Source organism: Anabas testudineus, chromosome 22, assembly GCF_900324465.2.
Source record: "Anabas testudineus chromosome 22, fAnaTes1.2, whole genome shotgun sequence".
Taxonomy (NCBI): Eukaryota; Metazoa; Chordata; class Actinopteri; order Anabantiformes; family Anabantidae; genus Anabas; species Anabas testudineus.
In genome coordinates this window covers 13,669,663-13,696,911 of record NC_046630.1, presented here as the reverse complement: position 1 = coordinate 13,696,911, position 27,249 = coordinate 13,669,663, and the positions used below count along the sequence as shown (strand labels likewise).

The window sequence follows — 27,249 nt, the reverse complement described above, 5'->3', positions numbered from 1 at the left end:
ATTTGTGACTTTGATGGGAAGTCTGAAGTGTTTGATGTTGTCAAGTGTTGCCATGAAACAATAACATGTCATTTGTTTTTCTAAATAAAAAAAAATATTAAATGAATTTTACATTTTCTTAGATAAATCTGCATCCACTAGAGCACATTGAATTTGAATATAATATTAAAATTGAACAATTTTAATATTAGGTCACTTCAGCCTAAAAAAATAACAGCTCCCTGAAGAAAGCTGAGAACGACTCAGTTCCAAACTGGATCCTCTGTTATTAGAGTTGTTACAAATGGAATATTTTAACGTCTTCTTACTTCTGAACAGAGCTGGGAAGTTCCAGACCAGCGTGGCCCTCTATTTTATCTACAGGTGGGACTGTTGTTGTTAATCTTAACGAGGGTTTAAAATCACTTTTATTTTTAATTAGTTTAAATTAACATCCTTCTCTTGAGTTTCAGTCATTCCACCTGAGAAAATCTATTCCAACTGAAGATTCACACCGTTTATTTTGCCTTATTTATTAGTTTATTTTATTTTGGCCGTCTCTGCTTGTATCAGGCATCATTTTTTTTCATATACTGTATCTGCAGTATGCAGATTAGCAGCACATTTGCATTCGATTTTTTTTTTTTTTTCTGTGTGTCAAAATAGTTTTTTTAACCTTTATCTGTTATTTTGAAGTAGCATGCATGCCAACACCCGGCCCCACATTTACACAGTCAGACACATTCAAACCTTGGAGCTTGCCCAGTGTAATCACAGTGAGCAGCACCACAGTAGTAGCTGAGTGTCAAGGTCACAATGCCTGCTCCCATCAAAGCTTCACAGTCATCTGATCGCATATACAAGTTCAAGAGTGCGGCACAATTTAGTTTGAGGACATTTGTGCAGCTTCTCTTTTCTGATGGGCAGTCTTTTAGGTTCCAAAGCATGATTTTGAAAATATCCCCCAAAAATCAGTCCTGAAATTTGAGAGCGCTCTCAATTGGAGCCACGATGTCCCTAATCCTCCCCCTGCAGCATGTGAATACAAGGAAGCTCTTTCCCTGTCAAGCGTTTAGAGGTCTGTGTTCTGTCTTCTGAGCTTGCCGACTCAGAGGTCTTGCTCCGAGCTCTTTGATATATGTACGCAAGTGTGTGTGTGTGTATGTGAGTCTGTGAGAGAAAAGGCCAGTCACATAGCCCTGTCTCTGTTTCACCCTTGGCCGTTATCACCACAGAGCCTGGAAAGGTAAACTTACACGCACAAACGCACATAGAAAGACCGTGGGGCCTGGAAACTGGCGCCACATCAAAGCCTGTTTCTCTTTTTGTTTCAGCTCAGGATGAATAGAGAAGGAAAAGAGAGGGAGAGAGAAATATGACAGCAAGATGGATAGAGCAGATACGGTGACACCTCGTTATGAAAATAGTACAGACAGGCTGGGAGGGATGTGAGAAAGACAGAGAAGGGGGAATTCAGACAAGAGGAGATATGGGGACACCTGAGGGTGAAGACAGCAAAGACTACAAAAAGAGAAAGAGGTGATATTAGAAAGATGGATGGCTCAACTCAGAGGACAGAAAGAAATCATAGAGAGACAGGGAAACGCAGTAAAAGCACAGAGAATGGTTGCTGGAGGAAAAGGGGTATTCATGTAGCTATAATGATGATAATAATCATAGAGACTGACATCAAAACGGCATCCAGAAATAGTTTAGCTTTGTAATTGTTGCAAGAAAAGGGTATAAATGAATGGTACATTCCTTTTTTATGGCGTGGAGATTGTATTTAACGTAGAGGAAGTTCACATACAGTGGCAAGAAGAAGTCAGTGAAGCATCAGTTTGTTATTCACAAGAAGAGATGAAGTGAAAAGAGAAATGTTGGGGAGACTTAAAGTAAAAAAAAAAAAAAGCTTTATGGTAATTTAAAGAGAAATCTCTCAAGGCTTGATAGCATCATAAAGCTCATTGAATCGTCCTGTTGAGAACCTTAGGTTTTGTATGTAATTGTTGCACAGTGAAAACACTCTTCTCAGACAATAATAATGACACTTACTGTAAGATCCGCACTGAAAAAAGTGTCCTCAACATCCACTTCTTTTTTTTTCTTAGCATGGATTCATCTTCACTCAGAGAAGAACAACTCTATATCTTTTCTATGGGGTCATTACTCACTAGTGGGTGAGATTTGACATTTATTCGCCAACTTTTGTGGCTGTAGGATTTTTACTGGCAGAGGAAAGACTGCAAAGTAGACAGAGTAGCATTTAGCCCTACAGGCTATGGCGATACATACAGTATGCAGTATGCAGGTATATACAGCATACATTACTTTGCGTGTTTGTGTACTCCTATCTTGGCGTAGGTCAAGCTGAGTTTTAGATTTAGAGAGGATGTTATGGTCGGACCTAGAGTCCCAACCACCTGTTAGAAATGCACTGTGCAGTTGATGGTCCTCAGCATAGAGCATCTTTTATAATTATTCAAACAAGCTGAAGCTCAGCTTGAATATATTCTTATGATTATTCACTAATACACAGGAAATTGACTCCACTAGGTCTTCTGAGCCTTCACCTATGTAGAAGAAACTGGACAGAAGAGCACCTCCTTCTCTCCCTTAACTTTACATTGCACATTTTAAGTATTTTATTTGTTGCCTTAATATTAATACCAAAAAGAGCAACAAAAAAAAAACAACATTTGGTGTTTGCATGCTTAAAAATTAGGGCCACTGCAAATATAACTCATAGTTTTTCATCAGGCAGAGCTGATTTGAAGGAGATTATGTCTGCCATATGCCTGGCATTTGTTATCAAGGCCATGCACAGATAGAAACGTAGCGAAAGTGCTGCCTCCACAAAGCAGCAAGTTCTCACACATCTCCATAGTTTAACAAGCCATGCAGATCTAAGTGCCAAGACGCTGCTGCATTGTTTATTTTAATTTGAATTTCAGAGATATTTCTCACCCATACTCCATGGTAGGGTATTGGTCCTTGACTGCAAGGAAGCATTGAGAAAAGTGAATGCTTTAATCATTCTCTGTCTTTCTGTCTCACGTCCTCCAAAACTTTGGTGAATGCAGGGTCTGATTGCCTGTTTCATATGTTGGAATAGGATTGTTATATTTCATAGATTTTGTGAGACAAGCATTTAACGACAAATACTTTCTTCCCAGGGTTAATGCTGAGCTCCAAGGCCATTAATGAGGAGAACATTTTTCAATTCACTCGAGTTACTTCACTTTTTTTTTTTTTTTATCTCCCGCCACTCACATCAGCCCCTTGTTGAGCCTATGAATAAGTTGCAGTTTTATGTTATTGTCATTTAAATTATTAGTGCTGCATTGTGTGCCAGTATGAAGCTTTTATATTGGCGTACAATGCGTTTTGGAGGATATGTTCAGCAGGATTTTTATAGGAAACACGCAGCATTTAGTCTGTTGTGTTTGTTTTTTTTAATCTACCAGCGTCTACTTGGTGTTTTGGTGACTCTAATCAACTTAAATATCCTAAAGTGAAAGGACAGGCACAGTAGGGGTGTGTCAGTAATAATAAAGTGACACCGCACAATTACTGTATGTTGTCACAGTTGCCCACAAGGCGTTGCTGTGTTGTGTAATGAGCTGCACACCCACAGAGACCCTATAAAGTTACATTAACTTTTATGCAAATATGAATCCTTTTATGTACGTATGTATTTCGGACCTACTTCTGTTTTTTTTTATTCAGATAGGGCATTTTAAGTGCATAAATTATGAGTACAACATTAATTTTACAAAAGCAATAATAGAAGAGACTTTACATATATTGGTGATCTACTAGAGAGGGCCTATCATTACACCAACCAAACACTGACAGAAAACACACGAGGGCTGGTGATACTATACTCAAGTAACCGGATTAGAGTCGGCTTTCTCAAGAAGATGATTCTTAATTTTTTTACAAGAGCACATGCGCATTACAAAGGCTGCAGAAACTCACCACTCTACTATTATCAGCTGAGAAGTGCGTCTGGATGAAAAGGAGAGATCATTACAGCTCGGTTTTAGATCAAGTCCGCAAAGAAACCGAATAAAATTGAAACCAACACAAAGTTCACCGTGGATGTCTAAATAAGTACATTTTAAGTCTTTAATTCTGATAGTTTGTTGCCGTTATAATGTCAGTCACCTCCCCTGACGAACATATAAAAAAAAAAAATCTAAAAAGACAGTAAAAGAAAAAGTAGAAGGAAGCAAGCGTCTTTTCTGTCTCCAAAATCAGCTCAGGGCAGAGAAGAAATCAGATTACTCTTCTGCTGCATGTACATTCAGATTTCCAGTAACCAGGTCTGTTGAGTGCATGTAAACGCGTTCCCTGATTACCCGAGAAACCTGGTTTCTCTCAGTAACCTGGTTACACTCACTGCCGTTATTTTCATTTGGAGAGAGTGGAGGCTCTCGACCAAGCAGCCGGCACACCAACGGTTTTAGTTTTACAAGACTAGCCTTGTGTCAGTAGACTAAATGCTCTGTTTTTGTGTGAGCACATCCTGCAAACTGCAGATTTGAGTGTGTGAAATGGTGTTTTGTCACGGTGGGCTATAGAGCGTTATTCTCCCGAAAGGTGAGCTTGACTCGAAACTACATCAGGAGTAAGATATCTGATACATGGAAAAAACCTTTGCTTCTGAAGAGGAAATAGTACATTTGAATCAAAATGTAAAATGTTGTGCTTTTGGGCAAAACATCCATGCTACTTTGTAAACTGATCAGGGCCCTCGTCTCCAGAACCCACAGGTGGGAAATGCAGCTGTTACAGTAAATTCATTTTCCACGATGAACCTATGCACAACCACTGATGTGAAGTTTTTTTGTAATCCCACCCTGTTGTAAATGATTGCTGCTGTGTCTCAAACAGGTGTACTGTGTGGTAAGCTAATAACAGTGTGGAAGTATTATACATAACTACTTTGCACCCTGAGTCACTGATTCATGAAATTAAGGCTCTTGATGTTTTATATGTTGTGCGTTTGTTATGTATTTTAAATGGAACTAGCAACATTTTTTGAATAACAAAATAAACAGTATACTGTACACATATTCTAATAGTCTAATTCTCTTCTCTCCCTTCGTGAAGGCTCGTCCTATTTCTTCAAGGGCAGGGAGTACTGGCGAGTGCCGGGCAGCGACATGGAGGTGGAGGCGGGATACCCCCGCCTCATCGCTAAAGACTGGCTGCTGTGCACCGAGATGCAGTCGGACTCTCCGGAGACGGATCTCAAAAGCACAGAGACGAGAGTCAACGTGCACCATGGCCCAGACCACGCAGAAAACGGATACGAGGTGTGCTCCTGCACCTCTGACACCGCCTCGCCTTTAGGCGCCCACCCCTCCCCGTCTCCCATCTGGCTGCTGCCGCCTCTCTGGACGCTCTCGCTGGCCCTCCACTTTGAGCTGCTATGATGCCAAAGCACTGGACAAAGCTCCTGAGCTGTTTGGTCTTGGGCCAGCAGACACTCAATCAAACTGACAACTGGAATATTCTGTTCTTATTATATCATTTGGAATCTGTTTGCTCCACTTTTGCTATTATTTATTTTACATGTCATTTGGTGGGCGCTGCCAGCTGAGGTGGTCATCGTTATAGGAATCAACACACTCACTATGCTTTACAAACCTTTTGACTGGACTGGTCAAACATTGTCATACGTACTCCAATAGCACCCGCAGTAGAGTTTTTTCCACATGTGCATATATGCAGACAGGTGAAAGACATCCTGGAACATAGGCAGGTGCGAATGTGAGCGATTTACGTTTACACTATTTGACATGTTTTATTACAGGGTCAGTTCACCAAAAATGTGCTCAAATAATATTGAGCAAAAACACTATTTTTGCAGGCGTACCTCTATTCTATCTAGCCATGCAGATGTTACAGTCTTTGTGTGGTAGTTTCTGCCTCCAGCCTCACTACAATGGAGGTGAATGGATTCTTGTTTGTGCTGTTCAACACGACTCTACAGCCATCGGAAATTGAATGGAAATTCGCCTCCATTGTATGGAGTATCTCCAAACTGGGCAAATAAACCTAAACATATGTTCATAGCATTATAACTCAAGACTTTTGTATGTGTATGTGGAATTTCACAGTTTTCTGCATTCATTTGCCATAAAACATGATCTGATCCTCATCTAAGTCAAGAGTAACAGATATAATGTGCCTAAAATAATAACACAAACAAATGCTGATCTTTCATGTCTTTATTAAGAACAACCATAAAAACCTCATAGTGTAAAAAGTATGTGAACCTATAGAATTAATTACTGGTTTACCCCCACCCCCACCCGTTGGCAGCAATAACCTCAACCAGGTGCTTCCTGTAGCTGTGGATCAGACCTGCACATCATTCAGGAGGAATTTTAACTCGTGGTGTTCTGCCATAGACATCCTGCTTGTTCAATGTTTTACCTACTGCAGACTCATGAACACAGATGTTGGCCAGTTCCAATGATGCCTTGAAATCTTTGGCTGTCTCTCTGGGTTGTTTCTTTACCTCATCTTTTCTTGGTAGAGTAGCCTCAGTCCCAAAGTGTCTCCATTTGCAGATTGTTTGTCTAACTGTAGACTGGTGAATTTCTAAAGTCTTTCACGTCACTTTATGTAAATCGACAATTCCTAATCATAGATCTTCTGAAAGGTCCTTATAGAGAGGCATGGCTCACATAAGCATCTTCTTCTTGTATGGAGGAAACTCAAAAAGTTTGTTTGTGTGTTTTTTGTCAGTAGTAGCTCTAATAAGGTCATGATTCAAAGGGTTCACATACATTTGAGGTTTTTATGGTTGTTCTGACAAAAAGGCGACAAAAGACAGAGAGAATGTTTTTGTGCATATTGTATTTGTTAATACTCTTAACTTATATGATGAGCAAATCCCATTTTATGACAAATCAATGCAGAAAACCATATAATTCACATACTTTTTCTTGCCACTGTATTGTGAAACTGACCTTTTAATAAACCTCAGAATCCACACACACATATATCCTCCATGTTTAGTGTAACATCTTAAGTAGCTCAACTTAAATGCTTGTGATAAGCATGAATGTGTGGGCCTCTCTGCATTGCAGTGTAAAAAACATCTTATTGTGAGAGCTAGACAGATGTATCTGATGATTAGGTGGATGGATTCTGGCAGCACCGGTTGCCTAAATCCCTCGAACAAAGCGAGGAACTGTTGCTCACAAACATGTTTCCATGGGTTTATTATTTTCACCTGTGTGTCGGAAACATTCCTATATTTTGGTAAAGTTTATTCTTTTTGCATCAAATTCTAATAGTTTAACATTTACCTTCATTTTCCATTGCTTTGATCAGGTTATAAAGAATTCATGGAGTCTTTTTGTGACAGATGGACAGTGGTCTTTACACTCTCAACTCCTTTTGAAGACAAAAGTCACAACATGGCCTATGGATTTATTCTTACTGTAAAGATATATTTACCTAGATACAGTGTACCTGATATATTTGAGTTGAAAGGTTCTGCAGTTGTGGAATAACCAAGTGGATTGTGTGTATTTTAATCTGTGTTTTTTTTATGTAAAATATTTTTGTAGAAAAAAATAAAAAAATCTGATTTTAACAGCTTAGTGTGATAAGAATTTGTACTGAGAAAGATTTGGAGTGCTCCGTCTTGAGTCTTTGTCTAGTGTGTAATTATTGGCTTGAAGACAGAGGAAGGTAACATGACAGCTTGTAGACACCAACTGGGAGCTGCTCTCCATCTCTCTAACGTCCTTAAGCAATGTTCTGTCTTGTAGTGGTCACTGCTGTTTATCGGGAATGGAAGCAACAACACGTCTATTACACCGCACGCTCACTCGGAGTGGCTTTGTGAACAGATTTGCTGGCAGGAAGTGTATGTGTATGTTGTTGTTTTTTATTAAGGAAAGTGAATCAGTAACGTCACCTAATCCAAAAATATTCACCAGCTCAGTCACTTTTAATTCAGAGATCAAAGTAAACAGGTTGTCAGGCCTGAGTGTTGGTAGATTCACTCTCTCACACACACACACACACACAAATAAGCGCACAGTGAACTGCTCATTCTACCAAAGGGCTGCAGAGAAAACCCTTACCAACGTAATGCAGACCCAAAACCTCGTTTTATTTTGAGGTAAAATGAAGTTTAAAAGTTGAAAAAGTCACTCAATCGCTATGTCTGCCAACGGCAGCAGTTTTCCTTTCCTCCTCTTGACACACTCGAGTGGTATTAATTAACTGGTTGGGCTCAGCAGCCACCAGGAGAGTACCTGCACCCACGGGCAAATGCAGTGGGGATGGGTCACCCTCTTCCTGTATGTCCTGTTCAATAAGTTACAATCAACACTCTCATTATATATGTTTCATTTAGCAAAAAAAAGAAAGTTGTCTTTTTTAAGATACAGACGTTTGCTGAAAATGGTGCCGTAGATGACACATGACACTGTCACTGTTTGAGTCTCCAGATGGGTCATGTGGAACCAATCAATCAGCCCGTAAGTAAAATATTCAAGACTGCTGGAACTGCTGGCAAAACTACGAAATTGCAGCTGGATGTTTTACACGAAGAGAGTGTACAGTAAGAGGGGACACGGACAGAGAGGGACTGATTACGGTGCCGAGCAGATGCACGGGGTTAGCAACAGATGCAACCCAGAAAATAGAAGGAATGAAAGCCGGGGAAGAAAACCAGCAGCACACCTCGAAGAAGAAGACGGATGTAGATGTGGAAAAAAGAAAATGTCATCTCCAGAGAGACAGTGGCAACGATAAGGAAGCAATTTAGCAGTAATCCGCAGAAGAGATAAGAAAGAGTTACCACATGCAGTAGCTGTTCATGCCATGTGCTAAAGGAAACTACTGTTTATTACAACTCAGGCCATATAATAATAGTTTTGCCTATACTGTAGTTTCTAGTGTTTATAACAACGATAAACTGTGGCAAAGTCACTGCTCATTTTGGGTTTTGTTAAACAGGATAATTATTCATTTTAACAATAAGTATAAACGTTGAGTTATGCCTTATAGAAACATGTAAATAAAAAACTGGAGAACGCTGCATCGAAACCAAAGGTCCTTCTGTTTAAACAGCTGCCTGCTGTCAGAGCTCTGACGAGCTGCTGCTACCAGAAAAAGGTGTTGTGAGTGACAGTGTGAGAGAGTTCGCCTGCGATAGAGGGGGTTAGTGCTCTGCAGTGACATAAATTCTGAACCACAGTCGCTATCAAACACCCTGACACACTCTTTGTGTCACTGGTAGCTTGCGCATTATTATTTCTGTGTGTGTGAGAGAGAGAAGGGGAGAGAGAGCTAGAGTGTGTGTGTGTGTGTGTGTGTGTGTGTGTCTGTGTATGTTTTTGGTTGTCAGGATAGCCCTCAATAGTCCGGGAGGTGGTGGTCGTAGGGGAAAGGAGCAGCTGTTGTCATGGCTGTCCATTTTTACATTTGGCCTGTCCTCACACACACATCAAAGAGCCTGGAGCGGGACCCCAGTAGCTGGCACAGGAGCAGAGCACTGTACACGACACAGAGCTCTAAACAGCTTAGGACACAGGAATGTCTGCAGCTATGTAGTCCCACACATAGCAAGTCATGATGACACCTGTCAACGCTGACCAGCATCTAATGTTTCCGCGATGACGCCTGAAGTGTTAAAACCACCAGCTGGTATTAATGTTGTGGCTGATCTGTGTATAATACAGGTATAAAAGCACATGAAAGAAAAATGAGTTATGCAGCCCATTATCTATCAGACTCAGTGGAACTGGGACCAGGTTAAACCATGTCAAGAAAACAAATGGTAAAGTTGAAGTTTTACTCTAATTATTCTTTAAAGACACAGAAATGTGACTTTTAAATAATTCTTAAAACCACTGAATACTGTGAGGTGACAATGACTTTGAGTAAGTATGAATCTGCATCTCATTTCAATATAGTGTCTCTGGCTTAAAGACATCATTTTTGTCATTTATTGGTATTTTAAAGTCAGAAATGATAGAAATATATTGATTTAATCTTGCTCAGTGTTGCATTGGTCTACATGTACTGTAAATAAACACAAAAGTGGTGCTTTGCTGCCCTCCTCTGGTCAAATGTAAATATCTGAGTTGAAAGAAAGCAGCTCTGGTAAAAGAAGTATCTGCAGGAGCCTCTGCTCTGATCTCCTCAGCCTCTTGGTAAAGTTTTCTGCAGCCTTCTGTTCACAGACTTTCACTGTCTGCGTCTTGATCTTCCTTGTTCTCTCTGTAGGTTTTTATGAGATCTACAGCCAGTTGCTGACCAGTCAAAATAATGTGTTATGAATCATTTTAATCATCATAATCACAATATATAATATGGTAATATAATTGATATATAATATATATGAATTGTTTGTTGATGATCGATGCTGGAATACATTTCAGGGTTTCAAGGGTTAAAAGTACCTCTTTGGCAATAGCATTACCTTCCTCCTAACATTACTATTATTATTTGCTCTGGTAAATTAGCATAAGGCTCCTTCAGAAGGATTACTGTATGTTATTATATTAGGTGCTGTTACCAAGTGCATGCATCAGCATGCTCAGCAGACTGGGGAATTATGCTGTGCAGAAAGTGCCACTTTTGCTACAGGCCTTTATACTTTGTTATGAATTTGTTTTTAATTTCCATGATTACGTCTATATGATCTCTCTTGTCGTCTTTTTGTGTTGTTGTCATACTAAATGTCCCTCTAGAGTTGGACGATTGCAGAGAACTTGAATGGCATTGCGGGTATTACAACAGGAAATATACATACAGTGTACTGAAAAACAATTTAATGGTCCAGTAGGTGGCACTATAGGAAAATATGCAGCTTAAAGACAGGAACTAATTCATATCTTGTTCTGTTATGTACAGTTGTTAATAGATGTGGTGTCTTTGTGTGTACCAATCTTCTATATTGCTGTTAAATGAAAAATTGAATTGAATTGAAACGACTGCTTCATGGCCAAAGGCTCTGTCTTTGTGTGTTGCTGAAGTTCTGAGTGCTCTTTGTAAGATGCTTTGGGAGGATGTTTACTAGGAGGGAAAATACTGTGAATTTGCACTCCCCACACAAACACCACAGCTCTCTTTCCTTGGAAATGAAGGGGGGGAAATGAGGGGAGCTTGGTATTTATGGTAGTTTGTAAAGGAGGAGAGAAGATTTTTCCAGTCACTCACAATCCCAGTTCATCCCAGGGGTGAACACATTGCACAGCCGTGTCTCTGAACCACCACCGTCCAGGTCATGAGCTGCATCATCCAGCTGCAGCTGAGACGTACTTATCGAAACTGTCGAAAACCACAACATTTCCTGCACCATAAGATATTTTTAATGCAGCAGAACCGACGTGTTAGAGAGAAACACAGGGCACAAGACAAAAGTAGTGCAACTTACAGCATCTTACAACATTTCCACCGTACAGCTTGGCAGCTTTCACCTTTTAAATATCACTGGTAATCAGTAGTTTACTGTGCTGTTGGATTCACTGCAAATCTTTGGCAAAGAACTCTGATTTAAATGATCTAAACACTAGTGTAAAAATCTTGATAGGCGTTTATTTACATACAGCACTGCCATTGCCCATTGTCTTAAAATACCATTAGCAGAATCAGATATGAGCAAAATGTGTTTCTACTTGAAGCCGACTATGTAGCAGAGCCGCAGAGGCGACACTCGCTGCAGGCAGGAACACACCGAATTCCACCTTCAAGCCTTGAGTTGATCTAAGCAGAGGAGAAATGTTTGAACATGCCTGCAGTTGGAGCGGAAAGGCCTGGCAGAGGTAGTGAGCCAGTCTCTTACTCTAAGACTGCTGTGAAATCCAGAAAGGTGAATCACGGTGCTCCGGTACACAGTGTAGTATGATACTACTGTACAGTATGTCCATCGTCAGACACAAGTTTCCCAACATGCTTGCTCTCATTTAGTATCAAGGACATCACTGTGTCACAGTCAAACATTTAATTGAATGGTTAAGTTCTATTTTTAAGCTGTATAAGGTTAAAAAAAACCAACATAAATAAATAACATTACAATAAAAATGTTAAAAGTTGTAATTCTTTTGGTTATGACAGATATTTATTGTTATGTAGATGTAATTGTAATTAATTCTTTGAAATAAAAGGTACTGCTTTAGAGAGGTTCAAGAGTAAAGGTCCTGGGAGTGCAGATCCCAGGTGACCTCTCCTGGACTTAACTCCTACATGTTTAGCATTTCTTGAAGTAAGTGAACAATTATAACCCTTTAGCACTTGTTTTAGAAAACTTCCCCTCATTTATCTCTTTTGTTCCCTCAAAGTTGTAAAACTCCACTATCACATATTTCTCTTGCTGTTTCATGGCTTGTAACTGAACAATAACATCAACTGGAAATATTCAGGATGCCCACATTGATACATTTACACTTCAAAAGTGAGCCTGACATATTTGGTATAATTTTAAGCATCTTCTGTGAGTTTAATTTGGCTCCAACAGCATGAGTTTGTACGTCCTGTCCCATCTGTAGGTCCACTCAGACATACATCTAAATTATTTGTTGGGGGTAATGTCGAATTCGATTTGGGGGTTGTACGCTTTGAAGATTGAGCAGTCACCTACCCTTCCTCCCATTACTCTTTCATGTGAAAGGACTGCTAACTGATGGCTCCATCAGATGGCCCACTCTCCTCCCAGGGCACTTAGGTGGGAGGCAGGGCCAAATGGCCACATAGGATTAGTAGCATTGTCAACCATTGTCAAGGCCAGACCCCAACTCCAATCACCTCTGTAATCTCACATCTTGTTCCCAATACACAACCCAAGCTGCTGGGAAGGGACCAGTTTGTCTGCTCTTCCATCCCCCGAGGCACTTCGTGCTCACCGTCCTCCAACTTGGACTGCACCAAGAGAGAGGAGAGTGAACTTATTATGCATTTCAGGCCTTGCAGCCAGGCAAAAGTAAGAGAAAGTGGAATGAAGATAGACACACTAGGTTTAATATGTCTATGTTGGACTTTAATTGATTATTGTTCATATATCACAATCATTTTGCAGAGTATCTCTTAGATTAAAATACCAAAATAGCAAGAATGACCTATGATCTAGTGGTTCTGTGTGCTTACAGAATGACTTTCAAACATCAACATGGCAGGATTGAAAAGTCCCACATATATATAATTAGAAAAAAATAATCTACACCAACATCTCCACACTATGGTTAGAACAGTAGCAGACTCTGTGAGTTGACAACACCTACAGGTGATAGTCTCACCTACCTCCTGCCCCCCCTCTGCACCAGCCCTGCACGGCATACACGCCCACGATGTGTTAGACCCCACCCTTTCTGCGATGACCAATAAAGTTCAAGGTTCAGGTCCATCGAGGGCAGAGACCCCTGATATATATCGACTGCAGTGCTGCCACATCAGAAAGCAGCAACAGAAAGTATCCACTAGGTGCTGCTGCTTGTGACAACAGGAGGACACAGTCATGCAACACTTCCCTGGTAAGTTTTGTTTCATGTGCTATGTCACACTGTAATTATTGATGATCATTTTGAGCTGTGGTGAGTTAACTCCTGCAACATGCATTTGACTTACAACTTTAGTTGGATTTTGTAGCTTGTATTAAGTCTGTTGTCTTAAAATGGACACTGCAATAAGCCGCATGTTCTATAAATACAGCTACAGGACTTTTGCATCTTTATTTAGGTTGTTTTTTTATTTGTTTTCTCCTCAGACAAGCTGAATCTGAGCATGCCCCGCTCCCCTCCAGCAGCTGACTCATACCAGCAGGGCTGCATCAGGATGACCCTGGAGAATGCTGATCTCTGGAAGTCTTTTCACAGCATTGGAACGGAGATGATTATAACAAAGCATGGAAGGTACCAAATACTGGCACAGCTGGTTAGCTGCTGAATTAAGAGAATTTCCTGCTCTCTGAAAATCCCAGCGGGGCTTTGTATTGTTCATCACAGATCAAAGCTTACACGAAACCACACAGTTTTTTCAAGAATCATAAGATTTAATTCAGTCACACTAAAAAAAAAGTGTCAAACTTTTAAGACTGTTATTTTTTATTTGTTTCAGGCGAATGTTTCCACACTGCAGTGTCAGTATATCTGGGCTCCAACCTTTTGCCAATTACGTCATCATGATGGATATGGTTCCCGTAGACAGCTTCAAATACAAGGTAAATGCATATGCAACATACTGTGGGCATTTTCTGCTTCTTGTTTTGTTTTGCTGGCAAAAACTGGGGAGTAAAACCAATTGATTGCAGTATGCAAAAAACAGCAGTCTGCGCTCAGACATTGGTCTGCCTATTCTGGGCCATTCACCACTGCATATCAAAGCCTTTCATTGCTTCCTGTTTGTGCACTCTCGGCTGGAGGCCCAATCAATTAGCATCCCTCCTCATTCACTATCAGTGAATGGGAAGCAGTCAGCCATCCATACATTCAACGACTGTTACATCAGCTGGCCCATTTGGTCAAAGAGGTACACAATGAAAAGAAAGAAGAAAGTACTATAGGAGAGAGCGTTTGCTTTTTAGGTGTTGTTGAATTTATAGAAATATGGACACAAGAAAATTATTTATATAAAAATAAGAGAAAAAAAAGGAACTGGCATGGTCCCTGTAATAATAAAGTGAAGCAACACAAAGATGTCTTCATGCACTTTGTTACTCTCTATGAGATCATCATGAAGAGAGAAACACAGGATTTCGTGCTACAGAAAGAAGTCGAGTTAATCAGACGTGTCCTGAGTTCTCACCCTTGCTGACTAACACCCCACCTCCCTGTTTTTCTGTAGTGGAAAAAGGAGCAATGGGAGGTCGCAGGGAAAGCAGAACCCCAGCCCCCATGTCGGACGTACATGCACCCGGATTCTCCTGCACCAGGAAGTCACTGGATGAAGCAGTCGTTCTCCTTCCTCAAGATGAAGCTCACAAACAACACCCTGGACCAACACGGCCACGTAAGACGCCCCCTTCTAATGATTGTGTCATGTATTTCACTTTACTCCACTGTATATTTTGCTAACTTTGCTCTCTTTCTTCTCATCAGATCATCCTGCACTCCATGCATCGCTATTACCCGAGGTTTCACGTCATTCAAGCTGACAGTCCTTACACTGTCCGCTGGGGCCCATTTCAGACTTTCTCCTTCCCAGAGACGACCTTCACCGCAGTGACCGCCTATCAGAACCCAAAGGTACAAATGTACAGCTGTTTTACACAAACATTAAACATGACCTCATTTCTGTTCGACTGAAGCAGAACACTGCACCATGCACACATTAACGCATTTTTTTACGCTTTCATTTAAAGATCACCAAGTTGAAGATTGACCACAACCCCTTTGCTAAAGGATTCAGGGAAGGGGGCACCCATGCCCACAGTAAAAGGTAGGAATTCATAACCATCATAATCATAACACACAATTTTCAGTACACACTTAGGCAAAACAATCAGTTTGCATTTTAAAAACGCTTCATCTACTCTTTTGTAGGTGTCGTTCAAATAGAAGTCCCCCTGCAAAGAGAGCTGCATTGGATAGGGAAGCTCTTTGCAACAGTTCTCCGGGTAAGATTTTGTAATTATTGAGTTTTGTTATTTACTTGTATGGTTCCAAGTCAAAGTCAACATATATATAATAGAAATCACTGTATTTGTATTTCAATAACATCATAATAAACACTGTATTTCCTTCTCAGACCTGCAGAGGATGCCCTCCACCTCCCAGTCAGTGCAGGTAGAAAAGAGTCAGGCTTCCACACAGCCATCTTTGAAAGGGGGTCACCCTTCAGCCTGGGCTCTGGAGCAAGACCCATCTGAGAGCCTACATGCTGAGCTCCTGGAGCTGCACGAGTACGACTACAGCTGTGAAGAACAGATGGTGCCTGCTTCCGTGGCATACCAGCCATACAGGTATGATTTAGGACATAGAGGATGACATAAAAATCCCATGATGCTTAGCCGGAAGGAAAATAAACGGCATAATGCTTGAGGTTTAACTGTCCCTCTTTCTCTTTCTCAAGATCCATGCAGTACGCCAGATTTCCATTTCCCTCCAGCGAAGTGGACGGGACGCACACCCTGGGTCACCCACCACCTTTTCCACTCGCCACAGCTGAACAAAGTGCCCAACAACATGGCTACCACCATCCTCACCACCACCAGGGCAACACAGCAGACTGGAGCCAATATCCTCTCTTCTCTTACTCTTGTTGGTGAAGTTTGACCCTTTTGCAGCGGTGTCAACACTGATGGAGGAGAAAATCTCTGAAGCCTTAGGTGTGTTGTTCTAATGAGCAACGAACTGACAGGCCGCACAGACATTGGTGTGAAAACTGTATAAATGTGTATAAAGATTTGTGTATTTCTGGGACTGTATAGCTGTACAATGTACAGTTTATGGGGGTAACATGGAAGACTATTCTATTCCCCTAAAGTGAAGATTTATATTTGGCTATCTGCATATATTCACACTTTCCTGTGCGAAAGTAGATACAGTATGTGTTTGAATGTATACTGTGCCAGCTGGGAAATAAGTTTGATATCAAATCTGGACATATAAAAACTAGAATTTATTACATAATCAAAATGTACTTTTATTCCCCCTCCAAACTGTGTGAGTCACGCCAGTAAGCTGTATTTTGTCAGAAACCGTGCTGCCTCAAAAAGCGGCAAGATGTATATTAGTGTAGATGCTGGAGAACTAAATATAACAATAAATTCTGAGTTGGAAACGGATGGATGGAAGAGATTTATGTTTTTTATTACCTTCAGTTATTCAGATTATTACGTAGAGTACAGATGGTCTGTACAATATGTACATGTGCACACCGGCAATGTTAATATACAGTACTTAATAATGATTATAATAATAACTCATGGCAATGTGTAGCTTTGCCAGATAACAGTTGCAGGTATTAAGTCATGAAGAGTATAAACAGACGTGTTGTGGAAAGAATACTACAAGTATGGCGACCCTGCTAGTAATCTAGTAAGTACAGAGTGCTGCTATGAAAGAGATGAAGATGGAGCACAGAGAAACTGTCCTAGAGCAGTGAGTCTGACCTGATAAAGTGATGACAGACAGCTAGTGTGGAATTACCACCAGAGTCTGGCATAGTTTCCCCAGCAGAAGGCAGAACGTCTGTGCTGTAAATGTTTTACGAGAGAGAGAGGGAGTGAGGGGGAAGCCATATCTGGGACATTTATAAAGCTCCAGGGAGCAGACACCGCAATGACATTTTCTAGACCACATCAACCGACGTGTTTTGGTGTAATACAAAATGTTAAATATGATGCTTACAGAGAGCCAAAGCATGTGTAGTGCCAAAACCTGAAGAAGACATAGTTTCACTTATTTCCCGAGGACAACTCATTAGGATGCCATGCTTTCACCTCCAGGTCTTTCTGAGCGTGACCTATATAGGTCATTCTGAATTCTTCTCACCTTGCTACACAATGAATTATAGATGGGGTCATTTAATGTGCCCGAGTTATAATGTCAGTACCACAAGGCACGAAAGTATGTAACCGTGGCTTCATAGCGTCAACCAACAAGCATGAGTTCTACTCAAAACCTAGACAATTACATTTTTTAATCATCAAAAATGAGCTTGGTTCTTCCATTTTCTAATTTAGGGGTAGTTGGAACAATGTGGCAGAGAGGTCGCATATAGGCACAAATGATTGTTACATGAGAGACTGAGGTAACTGACTAACAATTTCTAATTTAAAGCAAGATGCAAGCCTGATTTTCCCAGTCACAGTGCTGACTAATTTATGGACTTCCTGTGCTAGATAAAACAGGGGCGGCTTGGAAACTACGTTACAGTTGTTATTTGTTTAGAACTTAAAAATGGCAGAATTCAGTATGAGGTACGGTGCAAGTAATTATTCTAATTTTAATGAGTGTTATGATTAATGTAATGTCTCATCTGAATTCAATCATTCCCTGTGCGGGGTTAAAGAGAGAGGTATATAGTGGGCCTGGTTCATGTGAGGTTTTCTGTCAAATGTGCATGTCCAGAGGGAGTTTAGTTTTTTACCTTTTCAAAACACAAATTATATTAAAATTATAATATAATTTATATATAATATAAAATATACACTTTTAAACTCAATTGATGTTGCTGGAAAAAGCTGGCTAAGTCTGATTTCATGAAAAAATGTAAAGATCGCCATGTCTGTGGGCCACATACTATACAGCATGACCGCTGCCATCGCAGTTAGCTGAGGGCGGTGGTAATGGACTGGAGTTAGGCCTGCATCGACCGTGCCCCACGCTTAAAACACCCTAACATATACACTGTGCCCTTAGGACTGAGCTAAGTGTGATTCATTACAGTCATTCTCAGTGCAGCCACTGCCTATCACAGGGCAGAGGAAGACATTGATCGGCTATAATGACAATTCAACCTGGAACAGGACCAAGACAGACAGGATGGAATATTATGTGAAAAACTAAATACTGAACTCCTGAAAAAAAATGAAGTCTGCCTTCCTCATGGTTTGAAAATTGCTGAATAACTAACAGTCACCGAACAAGTCCTCCTCAAACATTGCCCTTGAAAAGTTTTCCACTTCCATCTCTAGGTCAGCTGATTTTCTTTTATTAGCACTTCATTAAAATTCATTAATTGCTTCCTTTCTCCTGGGTGCAGGCTGAATCAAAACTGGAACTATCAAAAATTAGAGCATGAGCAACTGTTCTGTGCTCCAGATACACAACCTGTGACACTGTGCTGCTGCCAACCTGTCTACACCCAAACCGTGTGTTAGAAACACGCAAACAGAGGACGACAGAGATGCTATCACAAATTAAAGAAGTAGACGTAAATTTTATTTACTTGTTCTGTACATAAAGGGTCAATACCAGCACAGGTGTTAACCATGGGAAATATTAACACATGTAAATGGTATAAGAAAAATAAAAGGCACAATTTTCAATTCTTAAGTAAAACACAGGCTTCCCTAGAATATGAGAAGAGAGCACAGTAATACTGTTAATGCCATTACAAAACAATTCTGAAGCATGAGAAACGCAAGATCACCTGAAGAAGAGAAAGAAAAAAACAAAAAAAATATCAAGGGTGCATTGCTTAATTAGTAGATTTCATGTTTGATGAGGAAAAGCCAAACTGGTTTGATTGTACAGACCAGCAGGGCTTCAAATAAGAAACCTTTATTAAGGAAAATAAATGACATTAAGCAGCATTTGGCCTGGTAGAAACCCTCTCTCCAGGCCAAGAGGTCATGCACAGAGGCAACCAGCAGGCGTTTTTCCCTTTTGAAAATGTAACCTTAGGTACTTCATTTTAATAACATCACTCTCATTTGGAAAAAAAAAAAAGGAAAAATAAGCTTGATTTAATAGTTGACTACAAACTGACAAATAAGGGGATACAACTAAAAAGCTGCACAATATTACTGTCAGTGAAGAGCTGAGCAATGATTTGAAGAGGAGAGCAGTAGAAGGGAACCGACGGAGTGAACTAGTTGGTTTTTACAGCAGAAATCTAGGGATTGGCACTGTTTGCACGAATGTTTAGTCCTGGCCGTCTACTGAAGAAATAGACCTGGTTGCAGCACAATATGAACTAAATGTTTCGAATATAACTCTGATAGAGTCTGTTTGCATAAAGAGGAAAATTGTGCACAGACTGAATATTGAACAAAGCAGGTTGGAATCCTAAATTGTCAGGAATAACATCACACTAAAAAATGGTTTGAGAGGGAGTCGCATGCACTAAATGATGCGTTTATCATACTCTCTGTAAAAGGCATTAATGGGATTTCATTGGCTTGCTAAGACATTTCCTGACCTATACCTCTGGAGGTTGAGCTTCTCAGCGGGAAACCTTAAGTTAGCCTTGTACTCAGATGATCATGGAAAGTGCTGGCCAAGGATACAGCCCTTGCTATTAGACTTTTTAAAACCTTTTTGAAGCTTGGCACTCGAAAAATTTTGAAATGTATCATCTAGTGCTTGGTGCTGTTGGCACTAAAAACCTGCTAATCTCTAAGCATGTCCTTTTTAGTTCAAAGAAATGTATAGGGCAGTAAAGAGGCACCAAGTGAACATGCAAAAGTTACCCCTCTACCATACATCTTCTCCATGTCATAAAAAAAAGAAGAAAAAAAATGTTGATCATGTGGCACAAATAAAAAGATGAAATCATAAATGACAGCATCATGTCTTCTTAACATGAGATAAATATGTTTATGCAGCCAGACTTGCCAAATTGTAGAGTGAATGGGATAATGGGATCTACCACGTCACATTACAACCAAGACCACCCCCAAGTCCCAACTCCAGGACTACATCACATGCACATCGTGAAACCGCCAAACTGAATGATTCACGGCTAATAGGTGTGTGTGCATGTGTGTACCTGTATGATGGTTAGGGTACAACAGTGACTTGATTGTTCAGAGAAACAACATTTGACAGGCTGGTTAGCTCCTCACTGCCTCAGTGCTCTCTCAAGTCCATAGGGATATTGCTTTTTCCCTACTTCGTACAAAAATCCACACATCAACAGAACAATCACACACAGCAACAGCAAGTCTCCAAGACTGCAAATGATCAAATATTCTGATAAATCCAAATAAAAAAAATGTTGCAATGTAATGTTGTAAATATCCATTAGGAACACATACGTACACACACACGCACACACACACTCACACTCATACTGATGCCCAGTGATCTGGAAATGAAAAGGACACTAATGCAAAAACACTGCCCAGCCTAAAACAAAGACATGGTAAAAGGGAAGCGGGAGAAGTGGGATCAGGTTTTAGTTTGGATCCATGTCCAAAGCTGTAAACAGTCAGAAAGCCTTGCAACGGTTGGCAACAACAGTGGGGTTGCTTTCATGGTACAGCCCCAAGCAGGCAAGCACGTAACCATGGTGACACTGGCGTGAAAGGTAGATATGGCCAGCACATTCAAGTACAGGCCGATGCTGGCGAGAGGCTCCAGTCGAACTCTTAGGTCAGTCACTCTCATCTGGTTTCTGGGGGTCGATGATTTTGACATGAGTGAATGGAAAGAGACCCCTTCGTCCATTCACCTCTCCCTCCCACTGACCACTGATGTTCATCCGTGTAACCTTGACAATGTCACCAACCTAAGGACAGAAGTACAGGACACAGAGTTACAGGAAGAAAAGGATAACTTTATATGAATAATTATAAAAATAGATTTAAAAAAAAAAAGGTGAACTACAAATCTGAACTTGTCACATCACCATGACACTGCATCATTTAAGGCCACTTTACACTCAAATACACCACAGTGTAATGAATATATACACTTTGTCAGGATGCAAATCCCATTCGGTGAGCCCAGAAACTACAATATAATCCACACATCACATTTTAAATACATTAAAATCTGTTGCACATGTGAGATTCCACACCATTCCACTTTTTAATATGAAAGATCTTCACATGCGCATTACACTTTGATTTAATCAGAGTGTGGGGCATAGAGCTCTCGTTCAGATGGTTACATGACACTGAATGTGACCCCAATCTGTAAAAGCCATATGTTCTTTATCAGGATTAGAAGGGAAAGTCTCCATCATTAAAACCACGAGTGAAGCATGAATTCAAGGGCACAATCTCTGTAGCTTTAACTTCAGAGTGAGCCTTCAAGAACATCCAGCCCCAACATCAGCAACAATAATCCTTCCCCCCTACTCTTGGATGACAGAAATGCTACATAGCCATACAGGCTCCAGTGAAATCTGTCTGTTAGGGTTTCTATTTTAAAGTGCTGAAAATGAAGACATTATATGTTGAAGGTTATTAGGTATACACATTCTAAACACACAGATGTTGTCCAATTTTACTGGTACTAACTCTTGTATTCTCAATAAGTCCTTGATAACCCTGTACTTTAAGTATTTTATACCTGGAATTAGAGCAAATCACAATATATCTATGAAATTATATTTTTAATTACAGTGATCACAGAGAAGAGTGTAGTAACAGAAAGCATATCTAAATCACTCGAAAGAATCCTGTTTAATGATTATGATAGATGTAATAAAAAAAAAATGCTACATAGACCAACAGTACTAAAATGAACAAGATACCTTAAATAGCAAACCTAACATACTGAGGGCACAGCCTGGTTTCATTTGTTGGGGACTGACTGACTCTGAAGAGAATAAATAATGACTCACAGCTTCTGTTTCTTGAACCTCTGAGGCCACAAAATAGCCCCAGTACAAAAGTTTTTTTTTTTTTACTGCAAGCAGTGACCTATTCTGAGCCAAAGACACAGACAGATACAAGTGACATGATTGGACAAGGTGAGGTATGCATTTTTGGTGCAAAGCATGTTTTAGACTAGTACATTCATGTACTACTTAAAAACTATGTAATAGTATTACTATTGCACCTAGTTTCTTTCCAGTCATTTGTTTGTATGATTTCTGGTAGCTTTACTCAATATTGTGGTTGTGCAGTGACTATAAACTGAATTTGTCTTCAAACAATTTACTTTCACGCCATTTAGTTTGTTGCGTGTTAAAACAATCCTGAATGATTAGACCATTGATTAATAGTCATTGATTTGTTAAGACGTTTCTGACTAAATACTTGACAAATTGCATAAACGTGTAGTATTGTTGTGGACAGACAGAACATTTAGTTATACATAAGAGATGCAACTGAGTAAAGGCTTCTCTATACAAGCAAAAAGGGTTATTAATTATAATGTGCCTATTGCAGCATAACGTTCTGCATCTCTGAGCTGCACATTAAGTATTGGAGCTCATGCTTGAGCTGAACAAATGTGCCCCCCAAAAAACAACAACAACAAAAAAACAGACCTGACATTTTAACATGAAAAACATAGAGACAGAACTTCTGTACCCATTCTAACAGGGCAACACACAACAACAAGACTAACAAGCTGAAGATGCACTAAACCATCTCTGACACTGAAACAGTACAAGAACAAATGCAAACCAACCAAAAGATATGTAGACGACCACATTAGTCAACTATGTTATCTACACTATGTCCACACTCTACCTGAGAGATTTCTTTGAAACATTACTCAAAGTATACATTTTTCAAAAGAAGAAAAACAAACAAAAAAGCCCATTAGATTTAATATCTACTATAAATTTACTTTTCTTATTAACAATGTGTAATGTAGGACTGATGTTTACCATCTGTTTTCATTGAGATACTTCCTACTGACTTGTTTTGTCCATGTGGGTGCTGCATCAGTTCAAACATTTGAACCACTGCTTTCATTCCTAAGTCCAGATACACAACAGTAGCACATTGAAGGTGTAATAATGAAGGTGTTAAAATGTTGCTAAAATAGAGGCAGCATGACTCATTTTAATCTCACGGAAGGTCTCGTCACTGATGCTTTGCATTTTGCTCATATGCTTGAACAAGCTCCATCTACTTTCACACACATTGCTGGCACCTGGCTAACAAACAGTGTAATGCCGATACAGATACAATACTAACTGGGTGTGCTTAAGTACTGATTCAAGCCAAATTACATGGATTGAGTCAAATAGCATTAAGAATCATTTAGACCAGCTGGGACACCTTTTGTAATAGGATAAAATGTGTATTAAACACAACTGATTAGTAAACAGGATTAATCAAAACATGGTTTAAATGAGTTTTTGCAGTAGCAATAACTGATTTATTAACCTTAAATGTTAAATCAAAAGTACTCTGAAATAGGAAGATACTTATGGCTCTGTCATAAGCAGACATGTATGATGTGAGTCTACATGACTACCCTATTTAACTACTCTTTAAATCAACAATCTAGTATGACACAGCAGTCTACAACTCTAGTGCCATTCACATCACTGCAACACTGCACAAAGTGCCAAATTGTCATTATCTGTTCTCACATTCTTACTTTATTTGACCATCTGGGCATGCATCACCCCTCTCTACCAACTCTCTTTTTGTGGAGTTGCTTAAATTAACATTAGGGCATCATTTTCATTAAAGGTTCCACCTCTGCGTCGTGCAGCTGTTGACAAAGGATGGGCAGCACAGGGTGCAGTCAGTGGACAGCTGACATGTCTGTTGACCCAGTCAACTCACATCACAGTGTCTGAACGAGGTGTCAGTCATCTCCTGAGATTAATGTAATTAGTTGTCAAATGTAAAAAGGGACATGGCTGATGTAAGTTAGTGTGCACCATCTAACCTTTAAGCATGAATACCCTTCAACCACTTTAACCCTTTGCTCTAAATTTACAAGCTAATTTATGTACAAGAGTCATCAGGGCAAGTGAAAGACTGTTTTCAGTCATCCAGCTGTGACAACCTGAATTATTCCCTCAGCCCACTGACAAACTGATGTCTGTGAATGGCCACAATGATAGGCTAAGATAACCTCTGTGTTCATCCCTCATTTGGGGTAATCACTACAACTCCGTTTACTATTAAAGTACAGCATCCTGTAGCCCAAGTATATGTGAAGGGAGCACGCAGCATTGCATTACATGCTTCAACACGTTACCACTGTCAAAGCAGATGTGTATTAGCAACAGTGCACAGTTGAGAAATGCAAGAGTGCTGTAAAACAGTGCTGCCTGTTTAGCAGCTTGCTGACTAAAAAGAAGATGGAAAAAGATCAAACAGAGGGATAAAGTGAAATCCTATATTACAATACCTCTAAGGCGAGAGCTGTTTTGTCATAGGCACATGGCACTCGTTTCTGGATGGCCTTTGCCATGACGGGCCCATTCTGCATGGATGGTAGAGGATTGATAACGCCAGGTGTGCCAGGGGGCAATGGTGAAGGTGTTGGTGTCTGTGGCTGGGCATAGGCGTGGACAAGGGCATGGGCAGGCTCAGGGATCCCATAGCTGTTTGAGTTGCGGGATCCATGGGAAGGCTGGCCAATGTGGGGTGGAGGTCGTACCAATTTCTCCACGTAGGGCACAGGGATCATCCCGACACGCCCCTCTTTGCTCTTGGCACTCCACCACTGCTCCTCTGGCTTCTCCAGGATGATAAGGATCTCCCCTTTCTTGAAGGGAAGGTCCTCTGCATCGCTGCCAGTGAAGTCAAATAGAGTCCGCACATACTCCACGTTCTCTTCGCTGCCACCCATGGGCTGGATGGGAGCGCTCACTGTGCTTGGGTACCTTGGGAGTTTGCAAGAATGAAGGAAAGGAAGGATACAATAGAGTTATCATAAAAAGAAGGCCAACGTCAAACACATAACATAAAATCTTGTTGGAGACAGGTGTTCAAGCAGAATGTTTCTTTGTTCAACAGTGTGGCAAAAAGGCTTTAATCCAAGTCATATTAATACTTGTTTTTTTTTTTATCTGGTGTCTTGGGACACCACGTTGCCCTCCTTTAAAACCAGCCTACTTGAAGTGTGATAGCAGCAGTGTGTGCAGTCTCATTTAAAGTAGGTTAGTTCTGATAAAAATAGACAACCTAGTTCACATTTAGCATTTCACAAGATCACAATTCATTGAGGGCCTAGGTGTTTTCACATTGCATCACTAATGTACAGCCTCTCTAGTTAGCGCAGGGAGGCTGGCTGACTGTCCTACCTGGGTGCTGGCTCTATCAGCGTGGTCGTGTCCAGGTAGTGGATTTTGTAGAACTCCAGGAGGGCAGGGAGGTGTTCAAATTCTTGATCGCCTATCTTAAACCTCTTGGTGGGCAAAGAGTTGATGATATAGTGAGACACTTTGGAGTTTTCCGATACTGACAGCACGTAGTCGCCGGGACATGTCGACGAGTCTCGAACGAGAAACATGCCATGTCTCTGTCCTTGTAACCTATTCTGTGCCTCTTGTCGCGACACGGGTCCAAAATACCAGGCGGACCTATCCGACGAATCAAAGCGAGCAGTTGACATTTCTGTTCAAAAATAAGTTAACAGCAGTCCACAAATTAGAGGGAGAGGAATAAAAAAAAAAAAAAGAAAGAAGCAAACTAGACAATAAGTTAAAACGTGGATGGGTGGTTGGAGCTGGCCAATCACCGCAGGCTGGAGGACTGTGAGGATGCAGGGCAGGGCGTTCGTCGCCCCGTGAGACGTCGGCACAAAACGCTGCAGGCTCCGGAGACCTCTTCTTAAAACGAACACAAAACAACAACCAAACAAAAAAACAAAACAAAACAAAACACACACACACAACCTGACGTTTTCAGAGACAGGCTGCGACTGGCTTCATCCAACTTTGGAGCATAATGCGATTCCTGCGCCGAGCAGTCAGCGGCTGAGCGGCCAAAACAGAGAGGAGAGCTAAACTTACGACGACCATCGACGGAGGCCGAGGACACAAACGATCACTGAAGCTTCCCCTTTTCGTTCCGCCTTCCGAGAAAACACCAGGCGTCTCTTCTAATAATTTATATCCTCCAGTCGGTGTCAGTTATGAGAACGGAAAAGGTGGCCTCAGATTTCCACCTGATAAATCCTCATGTCTGCAAAAGGTCGCCGAGTAGCCGCGGGTCGGAAACGAGGTGGTACTTTGTGTGTTGATCTCACGATAAGGCACTCGTCATGTAAATGTGGGTTTGAATCCTCTCTCTCTCTCTCTCTCGAGTCGAAGCAGACTTTTCAGGCAGCACAGCAAAAAAAAAAAAAAAAAAAAATGGCGGCCCGCAACACGTCTTCACACACAAAAAAATGGTTTCACAGCAACGGCTCGTCTCCGGAACCAGAACCATCCGCTGCAGCTCCCCGGTGCATTCCCGTCCGCTTCACGGCTTTGTTTGTTTTTTATGTAGATTTGTTTCACTTTCCCCGTATCTCTGCTCGTCCCCCCCTCACCCGAGCCGCCAGAAGTGCGAGTACGAGACCGAAAAAATGGCGACGGGAGGGCAGGTCCCGCTTTCTACCCGCACGTCACTGACGCCCGGAGGGAGACGTGGGAGGAGGAAGGCGGTGGGCGTGTGACAAACGGGCCCCCCCTCGGCCCTCCATAGGGAGAGCGAGCTGTCAATCAAGTCTGCACATGACACAGCGAGGAAGAGGCGAACGAGCGCACAGGGCAAACATGTTTATTTATACCTAAAGAAAAGCTCTATATAGGCCGCGAAGCACTTTAACACGAGTGAATCGGAACTACTGGTTAAAGACCAACTCTTTATGATAATGTGTTAGCAATGATGAGTCACAAATTACTGCTGTCTCAGAGTGGAGGGGATCCTGTAAACCTGCATCGCATTATGTTTTATAAACTGTTCTTCATCTGTAAAGTAGACTAGAA

At 40.9% G+C, this 27,249-nt stretch overlaps 3 protein-coding genes across 3 annotated transcripts in view; 2 read left to right on the top strand and 1 right to left on the bottom strand.

The window, feature by feature from the left end:
• LOC113148353 (matrix metalloproteinase-17-like) overlaps positions 1 to 6,074 on the top strand; it is a 46,466-nt gene extending 40,392 nt beyond the window's left edge. Inside the window, exon 10 of the mRNA XM_026340034.1 lies at positions 5,098 to 6,074. Coding sequence (XP_026195819.1) covers positions 5,098 to 5,423 — 326 coding nt within the window. The 3' untranslated portion in view covers positions 5,424 to 6,074. The remainder of the gene's footprint in view (positions 1 to 5,097) is intronic.
• Positions 6,075 to 13,296: 7,222 nt separating this feature from the next.
• LOC113148376 (T-box-containing protein TBX6L-like) lies at positions 13,297 to 16,267 on the top strand. Its single transcript, XM_026340065.1, has 8 exons — positions 13,297 to 13,868; positions 14,074 to 14,176; positions 14,800 to 14,964; positions 15,054 to 15,200; positions 15,317 to 15,393; positions 15,498 to 15,571; positions 15,703 to 15,916; positions 16,027 to 16,267. Exons 1-8 carry the CDS (start codon positions 13,741 to 13,743, stop codon positions 16,220 to 16,222), a joined length of 1,104 nt encoding a protein of 367 aa, XP_026195850.1. The 5' UTR covers positions 13,297 to 13,740; the 3' UTR covers positions 16,223 to 16,267.
• A 2,553-nt stretch (positions 16,268 to 18,820) lies between these two features.
• On the bottom strand, positions 18,821 to 26,864 carry crkl (v-crk avian sarcoma virus CT10 oncogene homolog-like). Its single transcript, XM_026339815.1, has 3 exons — positions 25,579 to 26,864; positions 24,681 to 25,158; positions 18,821 to 21,135 (listed from the first exon to the last, which is right to left on the bottom strand). Exons 1-3 carry the CDS (start codon positions 25,887 to 25,889, stop codon positions 21,001 to 21,003), a joined length of 924 nt encoding a protein of 307 aa, XP_026195600.1. The 5' UTR covers positions 25,890 to 26,864; the 3' UTR covers positions 18,821 to 21,000.
• Between the last annotated feature and the right edge of the window lie 385 nt (positions 26,865 to 27,249).